Source organism: Ursus maritimus, unplaced genomic scaffold, assembly GCF_017311325.1.
Source record: "Ursus maritimus isolate PB19 unplaced genomic scaffold, ASM1731132v1 scaffold_2, whole genome shotgun sequence".
Lineage (NCBI taxonomy): Eukaryota > Metazoa > Chordata > Mammalia > Carnivora > Ursidae > Ursus > Ursus maritimus.
In genome coordinates this window covers 48541123-48567057 of record NW_024424452.1, presented here as the reverse complement: position 1 = coordinate 48567057, position 25935 = coordinate 48541123, and the positions used below count along the sequence as shown (strand labels likewise).

The window sequence follows — 25935 nt, the reverse complement described above, 5'->3', positions numbered from 1 at the left end:
AATTCTCTTTTTTTAAAGCCCTAATCGAGTGCACTGCAAACCTAGTGCCCAGGTGGGAGGATCTTGACCCAGTCACTTTGCCTCTGGGCCCTGGTTTCCTTACCTGTAAAATGAAGGGCTTGGATTCCTGGTTTCCAAGAAAACTCAGAATTCTCAAGGGAGAGGCTGCATGATTTTCAAGATGCCCTCTTGCCAACTTTAACCACATTTCTGCTTTCTCTAGTGAGACTTCAGATAAGATGTTGGGAAGGGCACCATGACTAAAACGTGCCTGCAGATGACTACCTTGCCCACCCCTGAGGTCATCCTGAGGAACTCTCCCAGGGCAGCCATACTAGTTTCTCGCATCTCCTGGGGTAGGGGTCAGGGTCTTGCAACCTGAGGGCAGTGGCTGGCCTTGAATGAGCTTAAGGTAGACTCAAACCTTCTTTCCAGTCCCCACACAGGCAGAGAGGAGGAGCCGTACCTCACAGATGACATTTCTGGGAGAAATGGGCCCCCAAGTGCAATGAACACCACGGATCTGAACGGTCTGTATGATGAGATACACAAGGCCCCTGGTTTCCAGACCTGCCTGTGCATCTGATTCACCTGGACAGTTTTTTATAAAAGATCTTCTCCCCAGACCTACAGAATCAGAATTCCCAAGAACGGATCACACTGATCTTTTCAACAAACTCACACTGACTGTGATGACCGCCTAGGACCACCACTTCCAATAGGTTACAGCAATAGAGAAACCAAGAGGGTCCTTTTTGATGGGCTCTAATGAAGCCTCTCATAAAGACCCTCCAGGAAGAACAAAAGAAGAATCACATCAGCAGTCAGAAGTCTTGGAGTACTCTGACAACTTTCCTAAAACCACAGAAGCCACGCGAAGGACATTAGCCCAGCCACGCCGGCCACCTCCTGCGGCGACCCAAATCCCACCACTAGATGGCAGACACGCACCAGACAGCCTTACCTGGCAGGGCGCCTCCTCCCCAGCAGCTCTGGGTTAAATCCGTCCCCTCGGCGGTGAAACCAGAGCAGGACCGCATTCCTTACATACCTTGCAGTGGGGCCGAAGCAAAGTGTAGGTGTAGGGAAAGCTGGAAACGTCCGAAGGGAGTACCGCCATGAAAGTCGAGAATCTCATGAACTGAAAAGAAAGTACACAGCACTGATAAAGTGGAATCTTGAAACACGTGCAGCTGTTATTATCTTACATGACAGAATCCCAGACTTTTCCACATAAAATCCACGGAGACACGTGAGATTTGAAAGCAGAGGCCACGCTGGCTTTCCCTGGCCACAGGCGGTCAACACTGCACTGAGCCCCAGGCCATTGTCATTCTGCAACACATCCGAGGAAGCACCATCTGGCCCAAACAAACCCACAGTATCAAAAGGGAATGAACGCTGAGCAGGAACGGGACTGTAGGACAGTGAGTTTGTGTCAGGCAGTTTCATGTTCTCCAGCCCCTCACCTCCACTCATTTAATTGAGAATCGGTGTCTGGGTTTAGTCCTAATTCAAGTGGATTCATTTGGCTATGTTATTCTAGGTTCCCAGTGGATTGAAAAAATACCTTGAGTATATAGAAAAGCATAGCCCAAGATTTAGCAAGTGAGTTAACTTCATTCTAACAAGTGATCTGTTGAAACTCAGCTTCAAAAATAGAAACTTTAAAAAAAAAAAAAAAACAGCAACAAGAACAAAACGGGGCACCTGGGTGGCTCAGTCAGTTAAGCATCGGACTCTTTTTGGCACAGGTCATTGATCTCAGGAATGTGAGATCGAGCCCCATGTTGGGCTCCACACTCAGCCAGGACTCCCTCTCCCACCCACCCCCCGCCCCTCCCACCATGCCCGCGCACTCTCTAATAATTTTTTTTAAGCAAAAAATTCTAAACATCTTCCACCACCAGATGATGATAGAAATGCTAATTTTCCCACCCCACCCCCCAGGTCCCCTTCTCCACCCCTCCCCCTTCCAGGGAACCTTTAAGCAGGTTTGAACAGGTTTATTTTCATCTGAATGAAGGGAGGGTTTGACTAAAGCAGCACAGAGTCAAACGGGTGTCTCTAAGCTGTGGAGCCCAGGGTTGGATGGGAGCCGGTTGTGACAGAGGGCGGGGACACAAAGCAAACCGGCTAAGGGCCTCACTGGCCTGTCCCTCCACTTAAAAGGGAGCAGAACTGCAATCTGAGGAACGAGCTGAGTTCCAAGCAAAGCACCCAGCTCCAGAGGTGACCCACCAAAGACTGAGTGGGTGGAGAGCAAGACATAGGGGAAACACAGCTACACCGGCTTGTACCACTACCTGTGCAAGACACTTGCTCCGTGACTGATCATGTCTTCAGGGCCTGAAGAGGACAGTCATGCCTGACAATAATACCAGCTCTTGTAGAGGCACCTAGGTGTTATTCAAAAACACAGCCGGCTTCTGAGGGTGGATCCTCTTAAAGTTCCCTTGGATCTGCTACATTCCTTGATGGGTTTGCGCGTAACCGTGAAACTTGCGTCTGGGAACAGCAGAATGGCTCTACATTGTTAACCTTAAAAATAAAATTGCCAGTTATTCTACCGGCAAAAGATGGAGTTATTTAGGAATACCAAAGACCTGCAACCTGGGAAAAAACAACTCCGCAAAAGCAGAGACACTACGGCAAAACAGGCGAGAGAGGTCGGCTTTTATAGAGGAAAGGGGAAGTCGGGAAGCCTGTTACCAACAAGCCCATTGGAGTAAACTGGGAGTGGGGAGTATAGTGGTCTCTCATTGGCTGAGCTGTGTAGGTCTCTCATTGGCTGAGCTGTGCGGGTCTCTCATTGGCTGGACTGTTGCTGGCGGGAGAGGAGGGAAGTCTTTTTCCTCCATTCGGGATAGTCAAGTACTCTCCCTCTCTCCCTGTTGGATTTGCAGTTGACACGGAGTGGTTCGTGGGTAGGGTGCGAGAACACCTGGCCGGACCTCCTAACTCCATTTTAGCGAGGTTTCCCTTTATTAATTTTCACAGAACGTGCATGAGGGTGATTGGCTGTCTGGAAGGCAGTGGTGAAGGCATGGAAGCCGAGAACGCGCAGGGGGACTGGCGGCTAAGAAGAGCACAAAAGCCAGTTATTCTACAGTCTTTGGTGGTGGGTGACCTAGGTCTTTTAAAAACATGGAGGTAGGGGCACCTGGGTGGCTCAGTCGTTAAGCACCTGCATTCCGCTCAGGGCGTGATCCCAGAGTTTTGGGATCGAGCCCCACATCAGGCTCCTCTGCTATGAGCCTGCTTCTTCCTCTCCCACTCCCCCTGCCTGCGTTCCCTCTCTTGCTGGCTGTCTTTCTCTGTCAAATAAATAAATAAAATCTTTAAATAAATAAAAACATGGAGGTAATAGGGGGCACCTGTGTGGCTCAGTCAGTAGAGCGTCTGACTCTGGGTTTTGGCTCAGGTCATGACCTTGGGTCCTGGGATGGAGCCCAGAGTCAGGCTTTGTGCTCAGCAGCGAGCAGCGAGTCTGCTGGAGATTCTCTCCCCGTCCCTCCCCTGGCACACATGCACGCTTTCTCTCAAATAAATTAAGATCTTTTTAAAAAAATGTATTAACATCTGCATTGTTACGTATCAATATATACAGAGTAATCACACACTAACACATGCACCTGTGAGTTCTCTTGAAGTTGCTCACATTTCATAAACTTCCTCCACCCACCCACATAAAGTTTTCTTCATTTAGAAGGTTGCTTGGAGATTCAACATGGCAGTTTAGGGAAGGGGTGGTGAATGGCCCAGAACAGGCAGTGAGGGAGGAGCTGGGCAATACGGAGCCAGAACGGAGCCAGAACATCCCACAGATCAGAAGCTTCCCAGAAACCTTGGCCCTGGGTTTTGGGGACAGAGACAGGGACAGAGGAGAAATGCACAAGTGCACTCTCACCAGCATTCCAGGACAGCTGAGGTCTGGGGTCCAGCCCCGCACCGCGAGGCTCAGCGACAGCAGGCTGCGTGCATTCAGCCTCCTACTCACATCCACTGAGCCGCTGAGCCCTCGCGCCCGCTGGCCTCCGTCACTGCTCCTCCTGCCCAAACACCACAAAGGAGACAACAATTGGCTCTTTTTTTGTCCAGTCTTTATTTACAGCAAAGTACATAGTATGTGGTCATTTTTGTAACTACTAACAGTAAAGGCAGGGTGGCAGAAAGAAAAGGAGGAAGAGCAAGCATCAGAAAGAACGAAAGAAAAAAAGCCTACGTCTTTATTTAGCTACTCACCCTGTTCTGAGGCAGGACCAGCGAGGCACCACCTCTAAGCGCAGCGAGGAAGCTGATCTGAACACCAGCCACCTGGCTGAAGGAGGGCAGCACGGGGCCCAGAGACAAAAGATCTAAGGGAACTCAGCTCCAGACTGACCCCAGTGCTTTTCCCAACCTGTTCTCTGCCTTGTTGTACCTGACGCCAAGTCTGTTTCCCCCACTCCGCCCTGAGACAGGGTGAAAGGAAGTTAGGAAAGTCCAGCGGGTCCTCCCCAGAGGCAGAGCCCTGCAATCCAGAACCTGCCCTCGCCTGCCGAACCCAGCCCAGGTCCTTGGTGCTGGAATCATTGACAGGCAGGTGCAAGACTCCAGAGCAGAAGAAAATACTGCCCTGCCAGAGGCTGCTACTTCCCTCCGCTGGCCTTAGGTGCTAGCACAGTCAAAGCTGCTAAATCCACGAAGTTGAACAAGGACAGCAAAGGAGGTAATACACAAACCGACTGGGCTCCAGTCCCTCCTGCTTCCCAACTGCTCTGAGGAGCACACGCACCTTCAGCCTGACCCAGTGGCCTCATGAGAGACTGGCAGTCCGCCCTGGGCACGGAGACAAGTGTCCAGTGACAAGCCCAGGAAAGGCAGGACGGCGGCATCCACATGACCACTGGGCAGCCAAGACCAGAGCGGGCTATTGGAAGCATGATGGGCTCTTAAGGATGAACTGGAGACCTTCCCCTGCCACCCGCCCCTGGCCTGTTCTTCCGCGATTCCCTTGACTAATCCCTGCTTCTCCGAGGGCCTACACTATCCACTCCAAACCAAAGCCTCAAACACCTGCGAGCTCCTCCTAGACTCCAGTCTCTCTGTCCCTCCTGGCCTCAGGCTGCCCAAGAAAAAGAAACCTGGGTCAGCACGCACAAGTTCCATTAGCACAAAGGAGTGTGAGGTCAGGCCTTCCCACGACATAAAGCTTGGATGCTTGTTCCCTGAACACTTAGTCTATGGTTAATACCTGGGCAGGGGGAGGAAGAAGCAAGCACCACTGGGCAGCTCTGAAGCCACAGGACTCCCATGCACACAGACCAACATTACCCCACCCTGCTTGTCGGTACCTCCCCCCTGGACCGCAGAGAGGACCCAGAGGACTCGGGTCATGGTTTCTGGCCTAATGATCCTACCGCTGACTCTCCAGTGGAATCAGAGATCTAATGACTCTCAAAATATCAGGTCCGGAATTTGTCATATAGAAAGCTCAAGTTCAGATAGTTGGCTAAATGCTGAGGGGGCCACACAGGGGCAGAGCTTCTCATCCCTTCCTTGACCCAGACACGGTGCGCCACGGAACCAAGGGAGTTGTCAGCATTGCCCAGTGAGCACGGCCCAGTGCCCCAAGCCAAACCACCAAGGATTGGTGATGTTTTTTTTCCAGGAGGCCAAGCAGCCCTAGAGCCATTTTCCACCTAGGACTGGGCTACTCAGAGACACTGGAGGCTTGGTCCCAACACCACAGGTAGATGAGGAAGCAGCTAAGAACGTCAAGGCTCAGAGATGAGAAGACTCCATCTTCCAAGGCAGTGGGACAGACAGCCAAGGCACTAAATGGTTTGGCACCTGGGAGCTTCAAGTAAAGTTGAATGTGCTACCCACCGAAAGGCCAAGGCTCCCCCAAACAGGCGTGGGCTGCCCCTGAGCACAGAGAGGCCCCATCAAGGCCAGAGGCCTTGGGTCCTCAGGATCCTAACCCAGGCCTGCCACCCACCCTTCATCTCAGAACCGTGCAAGGCATGACGAGAAAGAGAATACTGATTCTGAAGCATTCTAGAACGTATTAATCCCGGTGAGTACCGGCCTCAGACGTAGGCACCTCGGGAGCCTTCCCTTGCTCCAACTTTAGGGAGCTCCCTCCAGAGCCTGCAGCTGTCTCCTGAATGTCTCAGGGGTGGCAAAGCTCTGCCGGGGAGGAGGTCTGAGTTTTTGAAACAGCCAAACAGAGTGAGAGTCACATTGAGTCCAGAAAGGGGGAATCAAAACTGGATGGTGGTGAGTCTGAGGGACGACTGGGTGTGACTAGAGAGATGTGGTGTCAGATGTACCTGAATGGCTCCAGCGGGCTGGGAAGGCAATGGGGGGAGAAGGTTCCCCAAAAACGTTTCGGACGGTGGCAGCTGCGATGGGAAGGCTGCAGGCGCCGTCTGCTGAGCACTGAGATGGTCAGAGAAAAGAAGGCTCCGGCTCATCTGCAGTTAATAGTGGAGGCTTTAGGACTCTCACATCATCTCTTCTGGATCTCACTTGGTCTCCCCCGCCCATGTCCTCCACCCCTCCACCAAGAATCTTCAGGGATCTGTACTTCTCCCAAAGAGGAGGGAGCCCTCAGGAGAGGTGGAAGTCTCTCCCCCGTGACCATGGCCGTCTGCTTGGCTAGCATGCTGTTAGCGAGCATTCCTGCTGCAAGGTGTGTGCTGTCCTCACCCTGTCGCCAGGCCCTGCACCTCAGTGAGCAGAAACTACCACTCACTCCCCATGCCACAATGCGAAAGGCCATCGGCTGTCCTTCTGCCAGCAGAAGTCCTCCACCAAAGCCCAAACTCAAGAGGCCACCGTGGGCGCTGGAGGAGCCAGCGTTCCCTCAGACACCACACCAGGTACCGTTCTACTCTCTCCTTCCCCATCTTACAGGAAGGGAGCCCATCAAATCCCTGTCAGGGAAGGAGAGAGAGGCAGCTCTGGCTTTTGGAGAGACTGAAAAGCAGGTGGGTCAGGAAGGAGTGGCTGAGCTACCCGGGCAGCCAGAGGTGGGGCACTGGGCAAGAAGAAAACACAGAAGACTTGTTCTCCTCATTGGGCCTCTTCCCTGAGTTTGATTTTTGAGCTGAGGTCTTGCCTAATTTCAACTCAAAAAAGAAAAAAAAAAAAAAGAAAGAAAGAAAAAAGAAAAAGAAGAAGAAGAAAAGGAAAAAAAAGAAAAGAGTATCTTTTGTCGACACATCATTAAGCTCCAGCTCCAAGAAGATGGCATCTGGCAGGGGAGGGGCAATCCAAGGCTCCCAACTCCACTGTCCTCGAGCTGCACAGGCCCGGGAGCCATGAGCTGGGAGCCTCCCTTTTCTACTGCCCGCCCCCCCCCCCCCCCAACGTCTGAGCCTGCCACCCCCTGGAATACAGCGGCCATGGCCCCTCGGTGAGACTCCGGCTCGAGTCCCGAACACTCAAGTACAGGCCCTCCTACACAATACTTACAGCAAACAGCTTTACAGTATTTGTACATTTACACAAAAATAGATCCTTTTATATATATATGTATTTATAACTGGTTACACGTTGGATTCATAATTAGGCATCACCAGTAGTAGTTGGCACAGTTTGTCATTTAAGCTCAGGGTCAAATTCGGTTTCGTTTCGCCGCTCCAAAGCACAAAAAACAAACAAAAAAGGAAAAACAAAGGCAGGTCATCTCCATGGTGTTTTCTTAAATACAGCAAAGTCCTGGGAAAGCACATATACGGACGAACTGTGCCTCCTGCTTCCTCCTCCTGTCTCTTGAAGACAGGGGCTGGGCCTGAAGGAGACAGGGGTCAATGGGGCCGGCTGCTAGACTCCGACGACTGCCTCTTGCGTGAAGGGATGTAGCCGTTGAGATAGCCATTGGTCTGCCGTTTGGAGAGCCCTCCGTTCAGGATGTCCTGAATGTGCTGCACAATGAGGTTGATGGCCACTGTGGGGCAGAGAGCGGCCATGTTAGGGACAGTGCAAGGAGGAGACAAGCCTTCTACCAGGGAACCCACCAGCTCCCCGTCCCAAGTAGACTGATCCCCGCAGAAGGCTCTTTCCTCCAAAGGAAAGGTAAGATGGGACTCTCTGTTCTTAGCGTTAGAAATAAATGATACATCCCAAGCAGTGACTGATGTTAACATCACCAGATATGGAATAGACAGAGCGCTCTCCCAGACGCTGCAGACAAACACACAACACAACATCTCTCCAGGTTGTATCAACTGAATCCGATCACGAGGAAACAAAGATGAACCCAAACGGAGGGCCATTTACAAAATAACGGGCCTGTACTCCTCGAATCTATCTTCACGTCTCTGCATGGGATGGCTGTTCCATGGCTATGAATGAAAATGCCCTTCTCTTCAAGAAATAACACAGTGAGGGGCGCCTGGGTGGCTCAGTCGGCTGGGCATCCGACTCGGTTTCAGCTCAGGTCATGATCCCAGGGTCATGAGATGGAGCCCCGCGTCGCATTCCACACTCAGTGGGGAGTCTGCCCGAAATTCTCTCTCTCCCTCTCCCTCTGCCCCTCCCCCTTGCTCTCTCTCTAAAATAAATAAATCTTTAAAAAAAAAAAAGAAAAAGAAAGAAATACATAGTGAAATATTCATCACTATGACGGGCTCCCAAATAGCTCAGCAAAAAAATTAACTGCTTAAATGGAGGAAAGTTGAAATTAATTAAAAAGAGAACGAGAAGGTAGGGACTTCTCACAGATCATGTCCCAGCCTGCCTCAGTCCAGAGGTACCCCTACTTCTCAGACAAGCCGAAACCAATCAATCGATCAATAAATGCAACCGGCTCTTTCGGAATGGCTACCTTGATGGCAGGTCATTCTAAATTAAGAAGAAAATGTGCTTTTGCTAAAAGGTGGCCTCGGATGCAAGGCCTCTTAGTGTCATTGCTAGGAGTGACAGCAGAGGACCGTCTCCAGCCCTCTGCTTTCTGCTACAGAAGCATGAGTTCCTGTTTGTCACCATGCCCAGACACACACATGCACAGGGGCCTGTTCCCAAGCCCAAACGTGTAGGCAGAAATCCCCTTCTGCCTCCCAATAGCAGACCAGTGGGTCAGCCACGTCCACGGAGCCTTGTTTGCTCACCGCGTCATGTCCCAAAGTGTGACTGACATAGGGTAGAAGCTATGCTCCACAGGATGACTCCCCAGCAGGACTCACCTAGATTATCTGCACCTCTAGGAATGATCACGTCAGCGTATTTCTTTGTCTGTGGAGAAAGATATTCACAACACATTAAAGAGGAATCCCAGACAAAGTGACCCCAAGCCTCTCTTGAGGGTCTATGAGAAAAGGGTCAGCCTTCCTACCAGTGACCCCAGCGCGTGGCAGCTTGAGGCTGCAAACATAGTATTTTTTATCCCCTTTATCTAAATTACAATAAATCACCTCTCTTGATTTCTCATTATTAATATTTTAATAGTGTTTAAGCTTATGACATGCACACAGAACATGGTCTCTGAAACCGAACTCATCACTGCCTCCTCCCTACTAAGAAAAATATGAATTAGAAAAGACCCAAATTGAAAAGGAAAGTGGTTCACCTTGGACTTCTACACACAGTCTGAAAGGGGACACCACTGATCCTATCGCAAGGGTAAACCCAAGAAAAATAACCCCCCTGATGACCATTTTCATTGGCTCTGTTATCACACTTAAAAAAAAAAAAAAAAAAAGTAAAGCCACAATTAGATATAGTCCCCTTTTTGTTTTCTTCTTTTACTGGGATTTTGTAGACCACTTTACAAATAACTGTGTTCTGGTGTATGACCCAAGTTTAGGATAAGATCACAAAAAAATGCCTTCAGCACATGGGCATCTTCTGTACTGAAACCGTTCACGTGCAACTGTGTCAGGCCCAAACCCAACCTGAACTAGGCAGACAATTCATCAGATCCGAGCTCCTGGCTTACACAGGAATGACCTGATCTTCCCTGAGCAGAGTGGCTGGACGGTGGGAACAAGCAGAAACCACCCAGAAAATATGCAGAATTTTAAGCTCCGTTACAACTAAGTAAAACAGCAGAAAATTGGCAGGTAACTCTAATTTATGTCCAATAGTAAGTTTACCTTGCGCTAGTATTAAGGTAAAAAGAGCAGGAGAAGTCCTCAGACAGATAGGTGAATGGACAGAATTTCCTAGCTTCTCCACTCCCTCTGCTCTCTGCCCAGAAACCTAATCCTGTGACCCAGTCCTCTCCAGGGGAATGAACAGGGCATCAGCATTACTCAGGCTGACTCAGAAAGTCCACCTGTCCCCAGTCTAAAACAAAAGTCTAGTCTGGTTTGACGCAAAATCTACTAACCGACTTGAAGGAACAGATAGTTTGAGATCATACTTTTCCAGGAGAAAGAAAGAAGTTCATTACTAGGAGAAACAGAGAAATTCCCACACTCGGCCTCACTCTACACCTCTTCTCAATGCCCTCAGATCCCAGTCTCCCAAAAGAGATCACCCAAGATCAGGCTAAGTCCCAACGTCTCCCCACTCTCTCTTACAGCTTAATTATAAATCGTTACGGAGTTAGACCATGGTGAGGCCAACCTGGTAAAGACACACAACACAGGTGCGGGCATCTCCTGAGGTAAACACTTCCTCTCAAACGACATCATCTCTTACATCTTCCTCTACCACTACCCCTCCACCCACACCACTCCACATCTCTTGTCCCTGGTGGCCCTCCCTCAACACTCACCTGTCCGTCCCCATGAAGCCAAGAGTGTTTCCTGTGCCGAGGGCTGATTCACTAAACGCTGAAAATTCCCCATATCCCCAACCTTCCTTCTCTGTAAGCCACCTCCCCAGAGAGTTCCCAGCTGCCACAGGAGGAATGATGAGCCTGTGCCAGGGCAGACGTATGGAAGCTTATTCCAGCATGGCAGGACACTTCCCACAGGGGAGCTAATACAGGGGCCAAAGACAAGCTTGGGGGGGGGGGAGTGTGTCTCTCAATGCAGTGGCAGAAGAGATTCAGAAGGAAATAACCTGTTGCTGAGCCCTCCCTGCACCAATAACTGCAACCATCACAGACCTTCTGAAGATCCCAATGGCCGAGTCTATGCTTAGATATGGCGTACCCTCACACCTTGAGCCCACCAAGCAAGGAGTGCAGAGCTGGTTGGAGTCAGACAGCCGGACCCTGAAGGACCATTCTGACAAAGATGGCGGCCTACATCTCCCAGAAAACACAAAGCCTCAAAGGCTGCCCTTTCTTGGGACTGGAGGACAGAGGATCATTCAGAGAGGAATGAAATTTGGGCTGGGGGCTCCATCAACTTACATACCTTTCTGTGTGCAATTCAGTTTTAAATTCTAAATTCAACAAAAAACAAACCAAGAACACAACTCACTGGCAAGCAGAATTCCTCAAAGGCAGGCTTGACGAACGTAATGTACTGAGATAAAATCTGCTCAAGGTCCCTCCCTCTTTCGCTGATGTCCCTTAATACTATAAGAAAAGGAAAAACAAGAATCAAGAAAATGGTGCATGAGCCAACACATGTCCACCCTTCGTGAGGCAGACCAGGCTCACATGGACTCCACAATTACTCTGGATGATTCACAAGCCGGATTCCTGAGAGACTTGACCAAGAGCAGGTCAGCAGCAGCTTCAAGAAAAACAAGTTACATTTTTATTGCTATAGTCAAATTTGGCCATGACATAAGGATCTCTGAAGCAAAAGGCTGTCCAGCCTCAGCCAGCAGTCTTCTGGTTGCAAGCAGCATTTGACCCAAATAAAATTTCAGTGTGAACAACATAAAAAGCAGGACAGTCCTGCGGAGCTCGTAACAGGGAGCAGATGGGGCCCAGAGAGGCGGTGGGGCTCCCTTGTTCACCTGGATGCCGTCCCCTTGCACTTACTTACCTGTGAGCAGGGCACTGACCTACCGCTGACGTGCCACCTTATCATGCCTGGCTCCCGCCACATGCCAGCCCCTAGAGGGGTGGAGGGCAGGCAGGCGGTCCAGCTGTGATCAGCCATTCCTGCTAACCTCAAGCACGGAGGCTTGCAAATAGAAAACCACTCAGTGAAACATGACAACACCATGGTTTTGGAAATGGTGGGCTGGAGGTATAAAGCCACCCGGGTGGATCCTCGCTCACCATCTTCTACCTTCTTCATCTGGGACAGGATCATTCAGGGGCTTTCATCCATCCAACACCTTTATTATTGTAATAGAGTCTTTCGTCAAAAACCAGAAAAGGGCCTGACCATCCAAGGGACTGGAATCCTGGCTCTGCCACTCTGCACTAACCGCCCTGAGCCTCAGTTTCCCCCCCAAACTCGGTAGTGAGAGTCTGGAAGGAGAGTCTCTCCATCAAAACAGCCTCTCCCTACAGGTGTAGCTGCAAATCTCAGTGCCACAGCTGCGCCATCTTCCACCCCGATCCAGAGGGGACCCTGACCATCAGCAATCATTTGTGAAGGCTCCTTGGCTCCTCTTGACCATTTCTCAGGTTACAGACTCCGAAGAGGATGAACCTCACTGCAAACCAACTAGGGAATACTTGTGAGTGCATTTCTGGACAGCCATGTCTCTAGAAAATTCCGTGCGTCCACGCATACATGCACGCACGCAGGGAGGCAGGCAGGCAGGCAGGGGCATGAAAGAGGGAGGCTGTCAGGGTTAGGATTCAGGCTGGTGCGGAATCTGGACGATTAGATGACTAGAGGACCACATTCCAGAGGGTCAGGTGACACTGCTAGACCTCCTGACCCTTTTACCAGCCCCCCCATTTAAAAGGAGATTTCTCCGCAGGAACCCTGGTCACTGGTGGCTGGTGGTTCGTGTGTCAGGACTTGCCTCACAGCCCCTCCCGGCCCCCAAGGCTAGAGGAGGTGCCTCCCCCAGCCAGGAAATGGTGTTCTCCGGCATTCGGACATGGGTGGGGGGAGGGGCAGTGCCGGCGGCTCTGCCAGGGAGACGGGGCCACGGAGGAGGCCGAGCAGCCGCCACGTGCCTCACCCCCACAGGCCTCCGGAGCCCTGGCATGCCCGCTAACGGGCTCCCCTCGGCCAAAACATACAGCCAGTGTAGCCTCCAATTCTTCACGTCCCCAGATAAAGTACAAAGAAAAAAGGAAGCCAGGGCAAAGGGTATCAGAGCTGGGGGAAAAAACAAACACACGCCCGGCACTTGTACTTAGAAGCCCTGATGTGTTTGTTGCACAAGACGTGCTTTTCACACAAGTGCGGCCGGCGTGAGCAGCGTGAGCGCCGTGTCCTTCCCCTGGCACGCACACACGCACACACGGGCTCTCACCCAGCTTTCCCGCTGCCCTCGGCCCCTGCCTGCGACTCCCTTGTCACCTGCAGCCCTGACAGCGCCCCCTGCTCCGCCACCGCGTGATGTATGCGCCAGGGGACAGCGCGGGGAGCAGGACAGTCACACTGAGGCCACTCTAGGGCCCAAGCTACCCCTCGGTCCGCCATCTGGAGCAAGGCAGGCAACACGGACCGGGTTGCAATCCTGACCCCACTCTTACCTCTGTGACCTTAGACAGGTGACTTGACCTCTGTGAGTCTCATTTTCCTTAACTGTAAAATAGAGACACGATACACAGAGACTTCCTCATGAAGTCGTTACTCCAAAGACAGGGGGATGTACAGAAAACCCTTCTGCACTGTGGCTGGTACATAGTATGCGTTCAATAAACCTAAGTTTTGGCCACAGACTATGACAGTAACAGAATCTGGGAAGCTTCCCTGACAGAGCAGGCCCCTGGGAGGGCAGCGTCTGTGAACTCAGGGGAGCTCGGGGAGCAGGGCAGACCCAGCTGAGAGCAGGGGGTCCCGCAGAGCAGGGGAAAGGTGGGAGTGGGGGGTGCAGTGCGGGAGGGACAGCAGGGCACAGACACGTGGGAAGACATAGTGGAGAGGGAGAAACAGAGAAGACAGGGAGCCATCCTCCAGTTTCTACCCTGGAAAAGGAAACAGGAAATGGGTGAGAATGTTGCCCAGACATTGGGAATGTGCAAAATCAAAAGGCATCACCCACCTCTGCTCCCCGAGAGCCTTCTACTGAGTTATCACCTCGAACAGCCCGAGACCCCTCCTCGAGCCAAGGACAACACAAGGCCAGCCAGTTCACCGCACCGAAGTGCCCTGCTCCTCAGGCGAAGTCAGGAAACAGGGCCAAGCCAAGGCCTGAGTCAGAACAAGGTCTTGGCACAAACCGGACACTCCAGGGACTCAAAGCCGGCTCCCTGATCATCACTCTGACCCGGCACACTTGCTTGGAAAGGAAAGGCCCTTTCTGAAGGGGGCAGAAAGGGCAGGAAACTACCCATCTGCCCACCTTCCCTATTTGGCTCTCACCCCCGCCCTTCCAAAGCCACCAGAGCTCCTCTGGTCAGCCAAAGCCAAGAACAAGATTTAGAAGGACCCAGAATAAATATAATTCCTCAATGGTTCAGTCAATTCACTTTAAAAATTCGTCGAGGAAATATGTTCTCTAGTAACAGAACAGATTGATTATCTCAAGGTCCACGGCGGCCCAGAAGCTATGGGAACTGGACACAGAGAATTAGAGCAGGAGAGAGAGTAGGCGTCAGCCTCCTTGGTCCACTGTCTCAGTTCTTCCCTGTCCCCAAATTCAAAGGTGGGTTAGAGTAAATAGCACACATGGAGGGAAGGTGAAAGCTGGAAGAAGCCAATACCCCTGAAGTATGAGGGGTTCCCGTGATGGAGTAAGTGTTTCTCCAAGGCTGCATGGCTCAAAGGCAAATCCCCCGTTGCACAGTCAACTCTGACCGCAAGGGTCACAGGCCCAGGAAGTGTGACACGCAGAGGGTAAAACCATGGCCCTAACTCAAGTCTCCAGGAATGTTCTGAGGCCCAGCAGCTGCTCCTGACTAACCCACCCTCCCACCCCACAAAGCACATGCCAGGCATATTTTCTGTCCTACATGGACAGAGAATGAACTTGTAGAAGCAGCGTGTGGAAAGGCCCCACAAGTCCCCCAGGAAAGTGACTCGCCAGCAGGTGACACGAGACAGAGGCCTGAGAGGGAAAGCCGCAGCCTCCCTGGGAGCATCAGGGATGCGACCGGAGAAACGCCACAGAAAGCCACCATCACCTCCTGTCTCCCACCCGTTGCGCTCAACGATCCCAGTACACGAGAGCAAGAGAGAATTATCTGTGCCATCGGCGCCATGATGATCTGTCTGAATTAGAGGCCAAGATCGTCTGACTGCCAAGGACTCTGAATTCTGTATTTCTCCAAGTTGGTTCTAGTTTCCTGTGCCATGGCTCGCCCGCCCTCCTCCCTCAAGCAGAACTGCACCCCCCGGACTTCAGGACCACCTGCTGACCGAAGGATGGGATCAGGCCCGAGACCAACTCCTGAGGACACGATGACCACTCAGAGGTTCTGACCAGTCCTGATGGAAAATTCAGGAAAACGGAACGTCTACCATCTCGGGCAAAGCAGACTCCTGACCTAAACACACTGTTACCAGCTAATGCACTGCTTGCTAGGCATTTAACCTGCATTACCGTTCATCTCACAACCCAGGGGTACTGATCAATACATAATCAACCAACACGAGTATCCCTACGTATGAGGTACAAAGAGGTTACAACATAACCTGCCCGAGGTCACACATCTAAATGGGGAAATCAGGATTTAAGTTCAGTTCATCTGACTCCAATTTCTCCCCCCCACATTGGGGCATCACGCTGCCTCGCCTCATTTGACAGACTCATGGGGACACTGAGATCGACCAAGGCAGGACCTGGGTTTGGGGACCAAGGCGATACAACCAGGTCCTGGGGCAGATGCGTGAGGGACTATCGACTCAGGCCTTGATTATCTATTAAAAAAGACCATGCAACTCTTTTCTGGCCAAAGTCATGACCCTAAAAACAGGCCTGTCTCCTTCACCTGACTGGTAAAGAAACCCAAGCCTGGGAAGTCACATGAGCCCCAAGAGCCACCAAAGTCACAAAGCTAGCCCGTGGCAGTGGGATGAGAATATGGGCCTCCCACTCTCCTTTCTTCCACCGCAGAGCTCTACCCCTCCCCCACCCCACCTGGGAGTGGAAGTGTAGGAACAACTCACTAATAGAGTGTAGACACTACTCCTTGGGAGGACAAAACCCAGGGACTGACTTCTCTATATTCCGCTCGTTCCATTTATAGTTCTTGCAAAGACAGGACTTAAGTGGATAAAGCACGAATTTGTTTCATGAACCGAGAAGAGAAAATGTCACAGGCTTTGCAGTCAGGAGGCTCTGGGCTGGAACGTATAAAATTCTAATCTGCTCGTGATTTGCTCTGGGACTGGGAGCCACCCTTGTCACTCCCAGGGTCTCGTTCCTCTTCCACGAGACAGGGATTCGAAGCCTTGCTCCCTTTCCTCACCTTCCATTGCTGTCTTCCTCACCCCCACCCCCACCCCCACGGCCCCCACGGGGGGCTGTCATTTTCCAACTCTGCTGGTACCGTCTCATCCCTGCCACCTCCTACAGCAGCCCTACCTGCAGTCTTCACTCCCACTCCCTCCATCAGAGTCATCTCCCAACAGAGAGCTGAGGCCCTTTCGCGTGCCCTGCTCAAAACCCCTTGGTAGCTCTCCCTCATCAACCAGAGGCCAAATTGGAAGCCACAGTCCCCGTAATCCGCCTCAAGCAATTTCCAGCATCTCTCTGGACAGCCCTCTAGGAACTCCAGCTTCCTGCTTCCCGGAACAGGCCCTGCGTGTCTGTATTTGCACTGTGTAATTTCTTGGGTTGTCAGCATCATCACCCTACCACATCCCCCATGAAGCCTCCTGATGCCCTAGTGGAAGCAAGGGCTCCACTCAATGTCCTACAGGGCTGAATTCATGGGCTCCACTCCCCACCAAAGGGCAGCTGTCCCTCAGGACACCAGGTGTGGGGACCTTCACAGGCACGCCCTCCGTAAGGCCTGCAGAGGCAAAGACCAAGCGACTTTGCTCCGCAGCTGCCTGGAGAGAGTGACCAAACCTCCATAGAGCTTTCTGGAAAATAAAGGGCTAGAAGCAGGCTGGTGGGGACAAGCTGCCCAGCGCTGCGGGCACTAGGGATTCCTGCCCCCAGACATCCTAGTTAGCTCTGTCTTGATTACGATGCCTGTGGGAAAACCATAAAGAACTGGGCATTTAATCAAAGTTTTCCAGCAAAACCACAACATAAACTTCTGATTTCATCTCCGTGACCTCACAAGCCTTTCGTTATCCAAAACAGTGACTAATCCCTTCTCAGATGTCACCAAATGTTTGAGCAGCAGGACATCCTGGGACTGAACTGACTCAGCTGGACTGGGCCACCAACGGGGCCACTGGAGGCTTCTAGAACACACCTCTGCGGGAGAGCCGGGTGTCCGCATCTGTGTCCACGAAAAGCTTCATCTGGAAGAGGTCTCGCACCTCCTGGGAGTAGAAGGCCAGGATCCCTTCGAAGAGCACCACATCCGCGGGGTACACAGTGACCGTCTCCTCCTTCCTGCAAAGCACACAGCAGATGACGGGCCGGACCAGGCAGGGTGAGCAAAGGGAGGAGGACAGCGGTGTCTGATTCTGGGGTCCCCTCCCCGTAGACCGATAGCAGGACCAAAAGGGGGAAGCTAACGCAGCCTTGCAGGGCCCTTGGACCACCACTGAAGACCGACCAAACGGCCACCACGACCGGGGCAAAGGTCTCCTCTGGCTAGCTCTTCTTTTTTTTTTTTTTTTTTTTAAAGATTTTATTTATTTATTTGACAGAGATAGAGACAGCCAGCGAGAGAGGGAACACAAGCAGGGAGAGTGGGAGAGGAAGAAGCAGGCTCATAGCAGAGGAGCCTGATGTGGGCCTCGATCCCATAACGCCGGGATCACGCCCTGAGCCGAAGGCAGACGCTTAACCGCTGTGCCACCCAGGTGCCCCTCTGGCTAGCTCTTCTGAGCTCTCCCTATAAAGCAGAAATAGAAGGCAGTTGTCCCTCTCCTTGGAGTAACAAAACGTGCTGTTGAACGCACAACAGAGACAGACAGAAGCAGATGTGATTTCTTCTTTTCTCTGGAGGCGTCTCCAGGAATGCTCTCAGGCTCGGCATTTATGGAAGCTAACATTGAACTTTCACAAACAGAAACTCACAGTCTTCTCCCAACAGCCCCACCCCTCCCCTGTCCAGAGGCAACTGAAGGAGGCAGGAAGGGACCAGAGAGAAGGAGGCAGAAAAAAGGAAGTTGCGCAGAAGAGGAGAGAGGAGAGGAAGCATCTAAGGGGAAGGAAAGCCTCCGGAGCTCCGTCTGGCCTGGCTCCACCTCCAGCAGCACGGCGGCTGTGGGTCCGGGGCTGCAGATGCTCCTCCTCCTCCCCCTCCTCCTCCTCAGTGAGGCAGGGGTGCGCTATACCTCTCCATCTAGCCCACAGTGTCTCCATCTGCTTCTGTCCTAACCATCACCTACTGCCCCTTGCTCGAAAGTCATTGAAAGGAAAGTAGTAGTTACCAGTGCAAAGTTTACTACTCATGCGGACATTGAGGAATAAAACCAAATAAAACAAAATTTTTTATGGTTCCTTAAGACAATGGGTTTTTCTGTACAAACATAGGGAAGTCAGCAGCTGCCCACGCAAGAGGATGCCCTGAACTTCCCTCCTGTAAACACTCTTTGATTCCTTATTAGCTCAGACCCTTGGGTTCCTGTCTAAGTTCTAAGGCAGGCACTACTGAAGCGACTACCAAAGTGGCAGAATAATGAGCCATAAGAGACAACAGAAGAGGACCGGGTGAGTAAGATTAGGAGACTCTAGAACAGTGATGTGACATGGATGCACACAGAATCATCTGGGGCGCTTTAAAAAAAAATATGTACGGGGGCGCCTGGGTGGCACAGCGGTTAAGCGTCTGCCTTCGGCTCAGGGCGTGATCCTGGCGTTCTGGGATCGAGCCCCACATCAGGCTCCTCTGCTATGAGCCTGCTTCTTCTTCTCCCACTCCCCCTGCTTGTGTTCCCTCTCTCGCTGGCTGTCTCTCTGTCAAATAAATAAATAAATAAAATCTTTAAAAAAAAAAAAATATGTACGGCCGCGGGTGCCTGGGTGGCTCAGTCGGTTAAGAGACAGACTCTTGGTTTCGGCTCAGGTTGTGTTGTCAAGGTCGTGAGACTGAGGGGCGCCTGGGTGGCTCAGTCGTTAAGGGTCTGCCTTCGGCTCAGGGCGTGATCCCGGCATTCTGGGATCGAGCCCCACATCAGGCTCTTCCGCTGGGAGCCTGCTTCTTCCTCTCCCACTCCCCCTGCTTGTGTTCCCTCTCTTGCTGGCTGTCTCTCTCTCTGTCAAATGAATAAATAAAATCTTAAAAAAAAAAAAAAGAAAGAAAGAAAGAAAATAATTGTTTAAAAAAAAAAAAAAGTCGTGAGACCGAGACTCTGTGCTGAGCGTGGAGTCTGCTTAAGATTCTCTCTCCCTGGGGCACCTAGGTGGCTCAGTCGTTAAGCATCTGCCTTCGGCTCAGGGCATGATCCCAGAATCCTGGGGTCAAGCCCCGCATCGGGTTCCTCCACTAGGAGCCTGCTTCTTCCTCTCCCACACCCCCTGCTTGTGTTCCCTCTCTCGCTGGCTGTCTCTCTGTCAAATAAATAAATAAAATCTTCAAAAAAAAAAAAAAAAAAGATTCTCTCTCCCTTTCCCTCTGCGCGCCCCCCCCTTGCACGTGCACACACACACGTGCTCTCCCTCTCTCTCTCAAATAAATAGAATCTTTAAAAAAATGTATGCCTGGGCCCTACCCTGCGGGGCTCTGATTTCATTCATCTGGGGTAGAGCCAGAGTGCTGGTGTTTTATAAAACCACCCCAAGTGTTTCTAACAAGTGGCCAGGGGTGAGGAGCACCAGTCTGGAGGAATGTCAGCTACCAGAAAACAGGGCGCCTGCCCACCGTGGTTTAGGACAAAGAACTTAACCAGACAGAGTTCAGAAGGGAAATGGGTAGAAGAAAGGACCAGTGAGTGAGTAAAATTACAAGCCACCGTGGGCAACTGCCCTGCACGAAGGAGGGTGCAAAGTCTTGGCTGGGACGCCCAGGGCTCCGTCTGGAAAACATACTACCAGAGTCACCGTGACCGTGCGAGGTGTACGTGTGCTGGTCAGGACACCTAGTGGAGAAGCATGAACAGGGAACAGGTGGTTTTCTAACTCAACAAACATGCCTCATCAATCCCGGGAAAGCAGGGTGAACGTAAGTGTGTGCTGGTGTTGGTACCCCAAGAACCTGGACTCGAGCCCTTCCCAAGGGAGCAGGTCCATCTCGGGAGGAGCACCCTTCAAAACAGCCCAGAGCTAACAACACGTCTACTGAGGAACCACCAGCCCAGAACACACGAGGAGCCATGCTTGGTGCAATATTCTGTGCAGACGTTCAGAGTCTGGCTGGGAAGTCCACATGAGATACCGAGACTATGAGAGCATCTGAGATACCCTAAATCCAAGCCTCTCGTTTGGCTTATGAGGAAGGGCAAGGTCAGAGCAGGGTATTTACAGCAAACAAGAGTCTCCTCTTAGTCCAACATCTGTTTGTACACCCCCATGAAAAGGCGCGTGGATGGTCGGGAGCAGTAAACTCTGAACAGCTGGGTCCCTAACAAGTGGCCCTTGAGAGTGGAGGGACTGCTGTGGTCAAAAGTGGTCAGGAGAAGTTTCACAAAGAGATGGGCTGTGGGCCACCGAAAAATAGGGTTATAAAATATGTGGTCTGAAAGGAATCAGGAGGAAGAAAAAGTGAATCACATCTAGATGGGGAATTCTGCTGCGGTTTCTTTTGTTAATCCGTGAACCCCTCCTGCTGCACAGGCTACACCCCCCCCCTTTCTATCTGGTCAGGTCCTGCCTCCTGCCAACCACCGCCTGACCTCGGGCCCTTAGGAGTCTCTCACCTGGGCTACTACTCCAAGGGCTTCATAAATAACACTGTGGATCCTCTCTTCCTGCCACCAGAATGATCTGCTCCCACATAACAGCCGTCTGGGACTCCTTACTGCCAACATGTTGGCGCTCTAGCCGTCTCCTCTCTGGGGCCTGCCTCCTAGCCACTCTTCCGCACACTCACCCCCATCCTGCCACTCCTAACCAGATGCAATTCCCCACCAAGCTCATCCCTGAAATGCTTCCCGACCCGTTTACCTTGAAAATCCCCTTCTCCAACGACTTCTTATGCTTTCCAATATACAGCTTAAATATCGCCCCCTCTATACAACCTGCTCTAAATACTCCAGCCCTCCCTCCCTCCTTCACATTTCACCATGGGCCCTTACCTTAGTTATCAAGCTGCATTTTAATTCCGCAGCAGGGCTCCGCCCTGGACCTGAGAGCTGGCGGGCTCCCTGTGGGTCTCTTGTGGACAGGACATCACCCCCACTCCCTGCTAAGGCAAGAAACTACAATTCCCAGAATCCTTTTCCCTCTGGGTCCCAGGGTGCTTTGCCAATGGGAAATGTAGAAGATGAAACAAAACCCACATAATTTTTAGGGGACCTTAACAGCCACACAAGGCAACTTTTGCAGACACTCCACAAGTCTCCCCCCGCCCTTGGAGGCTGGGGCACAGATCTGGCAGCTTCTTAGACTTGCCACGGACCCTGGCTTCTTCTCCAATGCCTCAGACTACAGCCTCCCAGATCTTAGCTCTCCCAGCAGCCCCCTCTACACTCTTATTAGCTCCAATTCCTATACTAAACCTCTTTTTGCCTGCACGGTCTGTGGTGGTTTGATGCTGGAGGTGCATCTTGTTCTTTGAGTTTTCGGCACAGTAGCATCTGGTCCATAGTAGGACACGCTTCAGAAGATACCGGTGAGGGATGAAGGGGAGGCGCTAAGCACCCTGGCTTTCCAGCACAATGTGTTCACTCCCTTCCTCCTCCAACCAATCTTTGCCACACCTCAAGTTCTGGGAAAGGCACAGAACATGTGAGGAATCCCGCACTGATGGCGGGCTGAGATATGAACTAAAGGACACACAGGGAGATAAAGATGGGCTTCTAATTATAGAGACATTTGGTAGTGAAAGATGCATGAAATCTAATTTCCCATTAAAAAAAAAGAATTCCACTCGAGAGAATGAAAGAAAGGAACCAAGAAGGAAGGATGAAAAGCAGGTGGGAGAAACTTTCAAAACAGCACAGTGCTGAAAACAACACTTACTGACCAATTACTAGCCCAGAATAAGGAGCAACTACGCGTGCTTTAAATGCCATTCAGAAGTTTAGAGTCCGCCTGGGAAGTCCCCAAGGAGACAGAGTGAGCACAGAGTCCTGGGAGGCTCGAGGGAGCTTGGGAGCCTGGCCAGCAGGTGCGAGTCCTCTTGTAGCCTCATGCAACCACTCAGAGGGAAAGAAGATGAGCCCCGCCTCTAGACCTAATCAGGAGCATGAACACAGATCAGCAGAAAGGACTAACTGAGAAACTCTCCTGAGAGTTGAGCATCTGGTCTCCGGTGACCTCAGTGCTCTCACACAAGGTCCAACCAGGAGAGAAGAAAGAACAGTTTTCTTTGTTCTTCCTGTGTCCTCTGCCTGGCCCCTTTATATCTTATTCCAGGAACAAAGCTCGGGGCTGTGAATCAGGACAAGTGTATAGTCCCTCACCTCCGCCCAAATTCATGAACCTGTCCTTAGAGAGTTAGCAAAATGTGATGAGCGTACTGTTCCAGGAAGCGCCAGGTAAACTCCCCAACCCGTGCACACCCACAGCGCACGCTGCTGCCGGTCACAGACAGGCGGCCACGGGCAGGGGGTAGGGGAGAACGCAGCCTGCAGCCTGAGAAACGGGAATCCTCTGAGAGCGGCGAGGAGCAACGCCCAGCCCCGAACAGCTCACTTACCGGGAATGGGAAACAAAGTCATACACGGGAATCTGCACTGTCTTCCCTTCAGTGATTTCTTTGAGTGTCTTGAAGATGAGTTCATTGTCAAAGGCATCTGCAGGAAATCAGACGGTTAAAACGTTGCCGAATTTTAAAATGATTTCTCCTATAATTACCCACATCTATTTCCTGGACGTATACCACACCCTAGAGGAATATATACACCCCACCGAAAAAAGCCAGATCTCTACCCAAAGCAGAAGGCAAATGTCCTGGATCTCAAAACAGAATGTATGAATGCGTTCTGAGAAACTCACTTCTTTTTTCTACCTTTCCATCCCACCCTTGGCCTCTGCCATCTCTCTCCTCCAAGTTCAGCTGCTATCCTGAGAACTCGCACACGTTAACCTGGAAAGCATACGCGTGACTAGGGGAGCATAAGGGGCACCAAGTTTTGATTCCAACAGTTGTAAGAACCAAAACCAGTGACGCCTGGATGGCTCAGTCGGTTAAACTTCGGCCTTCGGCTCGGGTTATGAGATCCCAGAGTCCTGGGATCGAGTCCCACATCGGGTTCCCTGCTCAGCGGGGAGCCTGCTTCTCCAGCTCTGCCTGCTGCTCCCCATGCTTATGCTCTCTCTCTGACAAATAAATAAAATCTTAAAAAAAAAAAAAAAAGAACCAAAACCAGCTAAAGGGCAATGTGCTCATCTGGTACTGTCAAGGCAAAAGTCACGCAGTCATCCTGGACTCTCCATGGTCCTTTCTGCTAATCAGTGAGTTTCATACCCTGCCATGTGCACACATGTGTGGGATGGGGGAGTCGGAGGGGGCCCTGGCTGCTTTAGATCAGAGGCAGAACAGGATGTGTTCGTGCTATCCTGTGTCTGGCCAATCTCACGTAACAGGCTCACATAGAGTCGCTCTGGTTCAGATGCAGATGCGATCCGTTATTTACTAAGCCATGCAACTATGCATGCGTTTCCAAAATTCCTTCTTTAGGCCCCACCATAACCCCGCAAGGTATTTATTCATCCCCCATTTTATCAATGGAAACAGATTCCAAGAGGTCAAACAACTTCCTCAGTGAATGAGAGGGCGAGCACATACACCCACACACCCACACACCCACACCCTCAACTCCTGACTCACCCGGGTGATCGAAATTGAACTGGCCCTTCAGGGCTTTGGCCTTCTGCTCCGAAGTGAGGACGCGGTAGAAGCTATCCTGGCTCAGGATGACCACCTGCTTCTGGCGACAGTCCACCTCATTCTGTCCCAGGAGCTGCACAATCTTAGCACAGACGGAAGACTGCAGGAGAGAAGAGAAGGCGGGGGATTAAAGGCTACAGAGTAGCTCACGGATGCACACGCCCCACGCAAGGGGCTTCTGGAAAAAGAATCCAAAGGCTACCATCTTGCATGATGGATTAGAAGGCTAAAGGAGAAAGACAGTTGGCTGAGAGGGGGTCCCAGAGTCTCTTCCTCCCCTTCCTAAACACAGCTTACTACTCGCAGGTATCTGCAGGGGCCTCAGCGGGGAGGAGGGCGGTAATTCCTACCTCCTCATCCATGAAGTCTTTTCTAAAGCCACGATTACAAAGGAGCACGAATTTATTTATCCCTGCTTGTGCCCTGGTATAGATAACACACAAAACTGCAGAAAGTGGAAAAGAAGGCACAGTGATGACTTGCGGATGGCTTAAAGGGCCTCTGGGTCATAAGTGCCTAGAGCACATGCGGAATCAAAAACCATGGCCAGAGAACCCGGCCAGTTAGCAGTAAGGCCAAGGTCAGGGCTTTGGTCCTACTTCCCTGGGTTACTTTTGCTCTAGTGCCTGGCCATGGACTAGTTCGCACTCACACTCACAGTAAGCCTGAGGGCTGCTTCACACACACACACTCCACCCCTTATGGAGTGCAGTGACATGGGACACAAAAGGCGACCAACACCAAAACCAAAGTGGGGTATCCCTGCCGCGAATGGGACAGCCGGCTCCAGATCAACTCAAACCTACACGCTTTGTGTCATGTTGCTGGCAATACACATATCTACCTATGATGTTGTGAAAATAAATGCTTAATTTAGTCCTCCTTGCACTTCAGGCACAGTTCTCAAAACCCTTGTATTTCCTATTTTGAGTGGAGGGGCACACCCGTCTTTGTTATGTTAAGGAGGAGGCTTCTGGAAAGAACCTAAGGGGGTAGTTGCCAGGGGGACCAACCTTGTGATTGGGTTAGAACTTTCAGTCCTACCACCCTGACCTCCAGGAAGGGGAGGGCAGAGGGCAGGAGCTGGAGGCTGAATCAGGGGTCAACAATGATAGAACCAGAAATGCGTGTGTCATGAAGCGTCCATACAAACCCAAGAGGATGAGGTTTGGTGAGCTTTCTGGTTGGTGAACGCCTGGAAGTGTGGGGAGAGTGGCCTGCTCAGAGAGCACTGAAACTCCACTCCTCTTCACACCTGGCCCTACACAACTTCTCTTCCACCTGGCCAGTCCTGACTTAAATCCTTTTATAATCAACTGGTAACCTTTTAAGTAAAATGCCTGCGTTCTGTGAGCTGCTCTGGCAAATTAATCAAACCCAAGGAAGGGGCAGTTGGAACCTTCAATCTATGGCCAGTCAGCCAGTAGCACAGGTGACAACAGGGACTTTCAACTGACACCTGAGGTCAGGGCAGAGGGGGTGGGGGGGCGGTCTCGCGGGACTGAGCCCGACCTGTGGGAACTGATGCTATCTTCAGGTAGTGTCAGAATTATTGGGGGGGATTCCCAGATACCCTGCTCATGTCCGGAATTGCTTGTTGATGTGGGGAAGACCCTCCCCGCCCCACACGCTGGAATTGGAATTGGGGTACAGAACCTAAAATCTACCTCTTTTTCTCTGCCATAATACATACTCTTCATCAAAAGAAAAACATAAAAAACAAGTGCACTCAAAAGAATGAGATACTGAAGGACCGTATTTACCAACTTGTATCTTTCTTCCATTTTGTACAGATTAATTTAAAAATAAGAATGTCTACATTACAAAAACCCTACAAGCCATAGCTGAACCTCCTTATGGAGCTGGCTGACCTAATTACAAGAGACGATAAAAGTGGC

At 51.3% G+C, this 25935-nt stretch overlaps 1 protein-coding gene across 2 annotated transcripts in view; it reads right to left on the bottom strand.

Annotated features, from left to right (window-relative positions):
- Positions 1-4086: 4086 nt before the first annotated feature.
- The window catches only part of UCK2 (uridine-cytidine kinase 2), a 69107-nt gene continuing 47258 nt past the window's right edge, over positions 4087-25935 (bottom strand). For both annotated transcript variants that reach the window (XM_040635997.1, XM_008685698.2), the window contains exons 2-7: positions 23978-24137; positions 22844-22940; positions 17345-17487; positions 11367-11464; positions 9177-9225; positions 4087-7939 (exon numbers count right to left, since the gene is read on the bottom strand). In XM_040635997.1, coding sequence (XP_040491931.1) covers positions 7800-7939; positions 9177-9225; positions 11367-11464; positions 17345-17487; positions 22844-22940; positions 23978-24137 — 687 coding nt within the window. In that variant the 3' untranslated portion in view covers positions 4087-7799. The remainder of the gene's footprint in view (positions 7940-9176; positions 9226-11366; positions 11465-17344; positions 17488-22843; positions 22941-23977; positions 24138-25935) is intronic.